A 9,003-nucleotide genomic window follows, 5' to 3' on the forward strand; every position below is an offset into this window, starting at 1 on the left:
CATTATACGTTATTATTTATTTCGTTCGTTAAAAAGGCTTTTTTTCTTTTATTTATATCCACAAAAAAAGTAGTAGTAGTAGAAGTTAATCCAGGTCTGCACATACCAAATTTGTGTTTGCATTATTCAAGTTTGCAAACTAAAGTTTGCTATTGTAAGCCTAGATTTCGTTTCTGTTTCACATAAAGTTTGATAATGTAGACAGAGCTCGAACGTATATTTTATTTTTTTAAGTGATTTTTTCAAATTTGTTAATTTTTTTAAATGTTTCTGTTTCCATATATTTATATATATATTTTTGTAAATCAACAATTTCAGCCTTCGGGCTGCATGTTTTTTATTGTATAAACCTGAATAAAAAAAAAAAACAAAAAAAAAACTCGGAGTTTGCTCAAGTTTGCAAACAAAAGTTTTAAGTTTTAGGCTATGTACCTTCTTGACAAACTAGTTTGCTGATATGAATGATGAACACAGCCAATCAAGTAACTTTCGTTGTATTCATATTAATCTGCAGATGTACAAAAAGTCAGCCTCCAGTAAGAGAAGGTAGTTCTCCAAAGTTTGCTAGGGACAAATCCTCACTAGCAAATTTAACTTTATCAGCTTGCATAACGAACTTCTACAGTAGTTAAATCGGAGTATGCTATCAAATAATTGGTAAAGTTTGCTAGTGTAGACTATAGGCAGTTTATCCTGGTTTAACCCGAAATGACTTCGATACTGTCGGCGTGAGTTTCTCACAAAATAGGCCTAATAATTCAAAGTATTTTACATTTATATTTATTTCACCAAGAATACTTGTTTTTATTACACCCGTTGATAAGCTGTATTATTATTTAAAGTAGATCGTTTTTATTTGAACATAACAAAACAAATTCTTATACTGTATCACCATTTTGTACGCCTATTGAAATAGTAAACTCAGATACAATAAATATACAACAATTACCGGTTGATTGTTATAGATAAATTGCATCCACTATTTCTTAATTGATGATATGATGATATGATATATTGTTAGATCATGGAGTGTATTTATATAATTACACTCTGGTTGATGCTGTTAATTTTCTTAAAATAATGAAATAATTAATCTAACTATTAATTAAAATCAGGAAAATATGCACAGATCTACATATTTATTTTGTTGTTGAAATTGCGATTTGTTTTCATTTATCTTCTCCCGACTGAGAATTAGCTTGCACGTTCGCCAGATTTGCTGGAGCAGCTAAAATAAAACAATATATATCAGTAAGTATGATAACATAATAAATGTAATTTAAATTAACTGTACTTTGTTTCAATGGTTGTACAAATTGGAGTGACATCGCTGAGTAAATGATGAGCTAAATGTAAATAATACGGTGAAAAATATATGAACTGTAAATGATACATTATATATATTTTAAATAATATATAATAAACGTTTGGTGATTTAATGTAGGTTGATTAGTATTCCATTGAGATAGCGCCTTCTGGATGGCTCCTTAGGTCATTTACATATGTGCGCAATTTAGCCAAGAAGGCTGAGTCGCAGGTCATTCCCCACCATTTTTTATGTACGTAATTTATTTTTTAGTTGTTCCAAATAATTACCGTTTTCGTTAGAATTTGTGTTTCCTCCGGCGCCGAGTTGAGCGGGACCTCCATCTTCGTTAGAGGCTGTACCGTCGTCTTGCCTTCGCGCCCCTATCATTAGAAAAGTTTATTATGTTAAATATTTATTTCAACCCCATCAAACAGCGATATTTCCAATTGAATGATACATTTTGTGATCAATTAAGTTTATAAGATGAAAAACATTTTTCTTTTTTACTCTCCTTTTTATAAAACCATTAGGGAAAAAAAATATATGTCTGATTTAAATGTATACAGGTTAAAAAATATGTTTGTAAACATTGAAACCCATACAATTAAGTCTTTTGCAACTTACTTATATAAAGCTTATGACAAAGTAGGTCCGAAAATAATATAGATTTTATTATGAGAAATAGGCCGGGGGCCATTGCTTATTGAAATAAAAGAAAGAAAAAAAAAGAAAGAATCACACTTTCTGAAAGTATCACTAAAATTTCGTTTGGAAATAATTAGAATAACGTATATAATGTTCTTCTTATTTATTTATTTATTTATTTATTTATTTATTTACATTTATTTACCCAGGGTGGCCCAAACGGTTAAAAACTGGTTTCCATTGGGGCCCTGCATTTTACGTGCAAAAGCAATAGCACACAGTTAATAATGTATAACTCACTGTCCTAATTAAAAGAGGGCAATCCTGTTCACAGACGATCATATACACAGGTATAAACACAAATAAGATTTTAAATAAATAAACATTTGCATGCATGTCATTATTATTAGTATTATTAGAAAGATATGTATTAATACATTAGAACTCCTACAAAGGGGATAAGTTCTTGACCCAGTAAGTTCCCCTTAAATGAGTGTCATAATAGTTGGTTGACCGGAATGTTTATTAACATGCTCTTCATTTGTTTAACAGTAACGGTATCACCTTAATAGGGTATCACATATATCATGATTGTCATCTTAATAAGGGTGCCCCAAAGGGGCTGTACTGTATTTGTTCATACATCACTATACTATGAATCTTACTTTCTCGTCTTGCCGTCACAGCTATAATAAGAACGAGGCATAAGAAAAACGAATAACGCATGATGTCCTATAAAATAGAAAAACAATAATATAGTATGGTAACTTTAGATATTTGAAGAATCTTGCTCCTCGTATATGTACACGCAAATAATTTCACCAATCACAAGTAACAGTTTGGGTGACCCATTGTTTGTGATTGGTCGATTTAATGTACGTTACTCGTATTTGTTGTTGTTTTCATCACCATTTCCAGTGCTGGCACTCTCCATTCTATATGAACCTTTTTATTTTTCAAATTTTCAATTTTAAACTCCAATTAAAAACAATGTCTGTTAGTTTCGCTCGTTATCAATATTAATGAATAATTAACTTAAATTATATACAATATTTCAATAATTTCCTTTTCCTGTTTGAAGGGGTTTGAAAGTGGCCTAGACACTTTAGAGGATGTGTACCGATCCCTTGACATTGGCCTAGACACTTTAGGGGACGTGTACCGACCCCTTGACTTTGGCCTTTAGAGGTACCGAACCCTTGCCTTTAAAGCGTCATCCAAAACCATTTGCCCTTTTATTGCCCTAAGATTACAAATCCTCAATTCTATTACATTTTTTACTTGTTTAGAGTTTAAAGTCCCAATTAATCTAGATGTTCCATGAACAGTTTATTGACTTAACATGTGAATGGAATATATCTCGCTAAATTTCTGAGCTGTCACGAATCTCTGATAACTAGTTCCTCTCTATGTGACGGTATTAATTTTCGATAATTATAGTACCTTAATTGTTTCTCCGTGTTTCTCTCTTTGGCATCCGACACAAATGTATTAGTAGCTAAATGGAACTAAGCTACACCCACAGCTTTCGCTATACCTATTTTAAGAAACGCAAGCCTACAGTGAGGGGTTTCCCTCTGCTGAACACCCCCTGACCATGCGTGCCCTGAGAACCTATTATTAGCAATGTTTTGTTGATGTATACTGTGCGGCATAATCAAATTTATTCGCAATATTGTTATTAAGCTCTGTTACACATCAAACTTTACGTGACAAACAAATGTGATGGGCCCATATATGGATACGATGATGTCAAATCAGTACCATATTTGGGCATATCACTACCATATTTGGGCACACTTTTCTTTGTCAAACTAGTTTGGTAGTAGCGTATGTGAAATGTTTTAAATTACCAAATTAAAGTACTCACTACTGATGAAGCTAATAATATAACGCCATAGAATAATCGATATGAAAAAGTATAGAAATTGACTAACCGAAGTCACTATAATATTGTAGGGCAGCCATTACGTAAATTGTGACGCTGACAAATGCAATTGAAACGAAACCACTAAACATTTAAAAATATTGATATAAAAGATGTAACCTGAAGTTTAAGTAATTAGAACTGTTTTCCAAAAATACTTAAATACAATAAATACCTTTTTTTTTTGGATGATCTCGTCAACAATATACACGACTTGAAGTGCTTGGTAGTTGCTTACAAACAAATATGTGATTCAATTTAAAAGCATTTCTCATTTTTATACTTTTTTTTGAATGATTATGTGGCAGTGCAGGGTTGCCAATATCTGGGTCTCCCGCACGTAGGCCATTTTCACATGATAAAAAAAGGTTTTAAGTTAAATCCACTACAGACGAGAACCCGTGTGTCATCAAAAATCTAATCCAACCTCAATTAATCATGGCTAGTAAGAATTGATGTATAGCACACACGAGATCAATTGATTTATATTATTAATATCTAATATAAATGTTGATATTTGTTGGCAACCTAATCGACGGATACTTCGTACGTATCTAATGTGTATCTTCAATCGTATCTTCATAAGTTTTGGCACGTGCCGCGCGTCATAGACAAAATCGCTTACAATTCGATTGACAGTATTGGTTCCTAGCGAGGAACAAGTTCTCAAAAACTGGGGACCAGTGACTGAAAACTGGTGTCTTAAATTTAATGTATTATATAAATTGGATTAGTGTAACATTTGTATATATAATATTTGTATATATAATATTACAGTTCGACAATAAAACATTGTTTTACTTTCATATTTTATTAGTACTCATTCAAGGTACGTACATAATGGTAAAATATTATGTTATTCTGACTACATTTAATGTTATATAAAATGGACCTGCCAGCGACTGTTTTAATAATTTATTCAATATACAATTCAGTTTATTATTAGTTCAATATTATAATATTTGAATATATTTCGTTGTAAATGATGTGTTAATAATATACATCAAGTCTACCCCAAAAAAATGTTTACCCCTTCTCCAAATGCATAATTAATTATGGACTCCATATTTGATACCTTTTCTATCAGCTTTTGCTCACGTGATTGTCTTTTCTTTTCTTTATCAATGTTGTAAAATAGAATAAAGTAATCCCAATTATAGGAGATAATGATAACGTATATAAATAGCACCTTAGTTTCTAGTCTTCTTTGTTACCTCTGAGCGACATGCTTATCAATTGATTTTTACAAAGCGTTATCAATAATTTTGTATAATATTAGTATTTCAGTTTCGATGTGTTTCATTTGTGAACAGTAGGAACAGTTTACAGTTGATGAAGTGCAGAGTAACATTGACACAATGATGGTTCTACGTCATTTAAGGCATCTGGTCGCCTACAGGATCTAGATTACCTAAAAAAACAGTAATAATAATATTAATATCAAAATATTAAATATAGTTTTTTTTTTTATAGTTTTTTGCCCTTTCATCATGCCGGTGCCAGGTGGTAATTACCTGGTTCTTTAGCCGTATCCGGTGCCAGTTGCTCAGTCTTACACTCCCCTTTATGTTCTACAAAGAACTCTGGTGTGTTGTTTCTGCACATTACGGCTTCAAAGACGCATTGTGAAACATAGGTTTCCCCGTCACTACCACACACGGCGTCGTTTTCGAGTGGACATGATGTCCTACAGGTCGGTTTTGCTGGCTCAGGAGTGATTTTTTGTGTAGTTTTAGTTTTTTCCGTTGCCCTCTTGGCATTTGTCACCATTGCGCCGGTTGTGACGACTGTAGTAAATAAATGTCACCATTAACTTCAAATTTTCCCTCACTACCATTGATAATATTAATAGATCATATTGCATAGTTGTATACTGGTATACTTAACTTAATGCAATATTACCAACATCGTCACCCGTATCTCCTTCGATGTTACCTTTATTAACGTAACGTATTTACGTAATAAATAAACGTGACGTCTATGTTCTTTCCAATTCATGCATGGTAGGTTGCCCACTCATTAATTTTTGTTTCCCTTCATGTCAATATAGATGATCATATTTTATTTCTAGATACTTATACTAGTGATAAAAAAGGCCACCTGATTTGATTAGTTAAAATAGGCCCCAAAACAGAACGAAATACAGATAATTATGAACATCGCAATATATTAGCACAATATATCTTAAGGTAGAAAAGTTTTACCATTAACTTGAGGTGAGTTTACACCAGGGGCTGGGCCACTTCCAGCGTCTCCTCTATCAACTTGACGTGGCGTAGAGGTATCACGAACGGTGGTGGTTTCACGGACTGTGGTGGTCGTTTCAACTGGCATAGCTATAGTTGTTGTCGCAAGAGGGATTGTAGCAGTAGCAATCTCTACTGGAGGATCTGTCATGGATGACTCTGCTACTAGACTGCTAGGTCCCACCACTGAAGATAAAGATGACAACTCTACCAAAGAAAAAACATATTATTAAATCACCGTTTAAAGATGCTTTGTCCTTTAAAATATGATATAGATGAATAAACTCGAATAAACTTGAATAGGCCATTTTGCAGTGTTAATAAAGTTATTCATTCCCATCTCAAGATGTTTTAATGCACTTGTTGGTCAAAGTATTAACCATGTTAAGTTCCCATCTTTACAGAACCTCCTCAGACATTGATCAAGTATATTAGTGCATTATATATTTTTCAAACTATACCAACCACTTGTAAAACTGCTTTCATTGCTTTCACTAGAGTCTTCCTCCGAACTACTGTCGTCCTCGTTTTGTACATTGTCTGCAAATTTGTTCTCTCTCTCGTAATTTTCGTTTTCATTGTCGTTCACTGTCAAAGAAAATATACGTCTTATATTATAATTGCATTACAATAACAACAAAAACAACAACATTATGTAAAATCTGTAAAAAGTCCCCTTACCAACCAAGATTCGAACTTTTTAAGAACTATATGTAAATGTCCTTATCACTGCGGATGTCATGTTCTAGCTCAATTGATTACATGATTTATTTTATTTATTTTTATTTTATGTCTTTAGGCAATGTGGCCAAGGATTTCCAATAGTGAATTAATCACTGTCCTATCAGATAGGTGGTAATCCCCCTGATACAGGGGCTATTGTGTGAACCAGTTCACCGGGGTAACCCCCTACTCTTTTTCGAATAATGAACTGGGTTCTTTAAAGTACACACAGGTTATAACTATGTACACTGGACCTACGGTTTATAGTCCTTATCCGAGAAGACTTGTTCCACCACCAGAACTAGGAGCGAGTCGGCCTCGAACCCTTGCCGATGTTGTTGTTGGCTCTTTAGGTACGGTAAACGGCGATATACATACGGTAAACGAATGATATATTTTAATTGTACGCACCTACTGCACAGATATTACATATTTTGTACTTCTCCTGATGATTGTGCCAAATTTATAGTATTTAATAGTGTGACTATTTAGATCTATAGTTTTAATTATTTAGAATGTACAATATATTTTATATAAAATGATAGCCAAATGAAAAGAAACTTCTAACATTTAATGAACACTGTACTTCGTACTTGTGTGATATTCTTTCAGTAATTGAATAGTATAGTTTTTACTTACTTTGACCATATCGGAGAAAATGCTGAAAGGGGTTGTTATTGTACCTCTGGTAGTAAGGGGCAGCTGAGGTCATGGTTATAAAGGCTAGGCCTAGTACAACAAGCATACTTAATTTCGTCATATTGGAACTACAAAAACAATAAACAAATATGAATTATATTGTCAATATTAAACAGCATTATTGATATATACATACAGTATAGAATTAATATTAAAAGATGCCCCAACAAAATATTCCCTTATTAGAGAGTGTCTCCTGAATATGGGTTGGTCGTAGTATTACAACTTATATTGTTTCTCAGGAAAGTATCCCCTGGATAGTGGTGTTCTATTTTCTTACACAGTACTAGGATGTGCATACCCTACCCTAATGTGCCCTTCCATGGAACCACATGTATTAGAATTATCATTGCAATCTTTCCTCATGGGAACGAATTAATAGCCCAGTGATTCATACGGATTGGTTAGATGTCAGGTGATAAACTAACACAGTTTTGCAGCAATAGCAGCAACAGTACTTAAATACTTCTTTATGATTGATTTTAAACCTATGTTAAATAGTAACATTATACATACCTTGGTTGATTCTTCTTGTTTGATTCAGGGTACCATAAAAGTGTTCTATTGTGAAACATATATATACATACTTTATAATACTTGGTTAAGACGGAAACAATTACGCATGTAGTCTGACGTCACTGTCTTTCATGGTCTTTGATTTTATTTCATTTCCACAAATTTCTAATTATAGGAAGTACAATAATTAGATTAATTAAGTTTCCTTTTGCTGTTATGTTCTTAGTTTGGAGTTTTTCAAAGTCTATTGTAATTAAATTTGCAGCTTATAATATGTTTATATGTACATACTTATATAAAAGTAGTAAAGATATATTATAGAGATAGATAGATTTTGAGATAGTGAGATTTAGGATTTGGTAGTCGGAAGTTGACTTATACCACGACTACCAATAGGAAATGTGTCAAAAGATGATTTAATCTCTGAAACAAAAGAGTATTCTCTGTTATATCGTGAGAAAATGTTTTTATTAGCGTTTTAAAAGTTAGGTTACTATGTTTAATGTCACCACAGTGGTCACCGATTTTAAGAATCATTTTGTGATGACTTGGTTAAAAATATACATTGAGGATGTATGCGTTTTGTAACTGATGAACTTCCGGTAAATCCCGAAGACAATCAGTTTGGTTATCCTATTTTTGTTTTAATGTAATTTCCATTTGATAAAAAATATATACAGACCGTACACAGTACAAAGGAGAAATACGGTGCAAAACTACGAAAAAAAATGGTCACATTAATATTCTCTTTCATTCGGTGCTATAATGGCAGACAAGTAAAAACTATTTCGAAATCTATTTATGGACCGGCACCTAAGAATCTCAAAACAAGTGCATGAGATGGTTTGGGTTAACAAGTCGCAATATTAATGAATAAAACAGCATAAAATACTTATATCTATCTGTAAACACATATTGTATGCTTTAGGTTGTGTTTG

General features: G+C 32.7%; 1 protein-coding gene and 1 long non-coding RNA gene across 3 annotated transcripts; both read right to left on the reverse strand.

Moving 5' to 3' along the window:
* Positions 1 to 906: 906 nt before the first annotated feature.
* Positions 907 to 4,149, reverse strand: LOC140059521 (uncharacterized). The gene is made up of 4 exons (XR_011847214.1): positions 4,057 to 4,149; positions 2,620 to 2,686; positions 1,597 to 1,689; positions 907 to 1,228 (listed from the first exon to the last, which is right to left on the reverse strand). It is a non-coding gene; the product is annotated as an uncharacterized lncRNA (long non-coding RNA).
* A 534-nt stretch (positions 4,150 to 4,683) lies between these two features.
* On the reverse strand, positions 4,684 to 8,160 carry LOC140058681 (uncharacterized). Of its 2 annotated transcripts, XM_072104383.1 has the most exons (6): positions 8,066 to 8,160; positions 7,490 to 7,617; positions 6,593 to 6,715; positions 6,086 to 6,334; positions 5,396 to 5,668; positions 4,686 to 5,292 (listed from the first exon to the last, which is right to left on the reverse strand). In XM_072104383.1, the coding sequence occupies exons 1-6, from the start codon at positions 8,122 to 8,124 to the stop codon at positions 5,258 to 5,260; spliced, it is 867 nt and encodes a 288-aa protein (XP_071960484.1). In that variant the 5' UTR covers positions 8,125 to 8,160; the 3' UTR covers positions 4,686 to 5,257. The 2 variants fall into 2 exon arrangements, with proteins under 2 accessions (XP_071960485.1, XP_071960484.1); XM_072104384.1 differs by lacking the exon at positions 5,396 to 5,668 and having other exon boundaries at positions 4,684 to 5,292.
* Between the last annotated feature and the right edge of the window lie 843 nt (positions 8,161 to 9,003).

The sequence above is a fragment of the Antedon mediterranea genome, chromosome 9 (genome assembly GCF_964355755.1).
Source record: "Antedon mediterranea chromosome 9, ecAntMedi1.1, whole genome shotgun sequence".
NCBI classification, from domain to species: domain Eukaryota; kingdom Metazoa; phylum Echinodermata; class Crinoidea; order Comatulida; family Antedonidae; genus Antedon; species Antedon mediterranea.

Bases quoted from the DNA above. Each gene is read 5' to 3' on its own strand.
- LOC140058681 (XM_072104383.1), bottom strand. From the start codon at position 8,124: ATGTTTCACAATAGAACACTTTTATGGTACCCTGAATCAAACAAGAAG. The intron at 7,618-8,065 runs GTATGTATAATG...TTGTTTTTGTAG, and splicing joins AACAAGAAGAATCAACCAAG to TTCCAATATGACGAAATTAA. The intron at 5,293-5,395 runs GTAATTACCACC...CTGTTTTTTTAG, and splicing joins GGATACGGCTAAAGAACCAG to GTAATCTAGATCCTGTAGGC.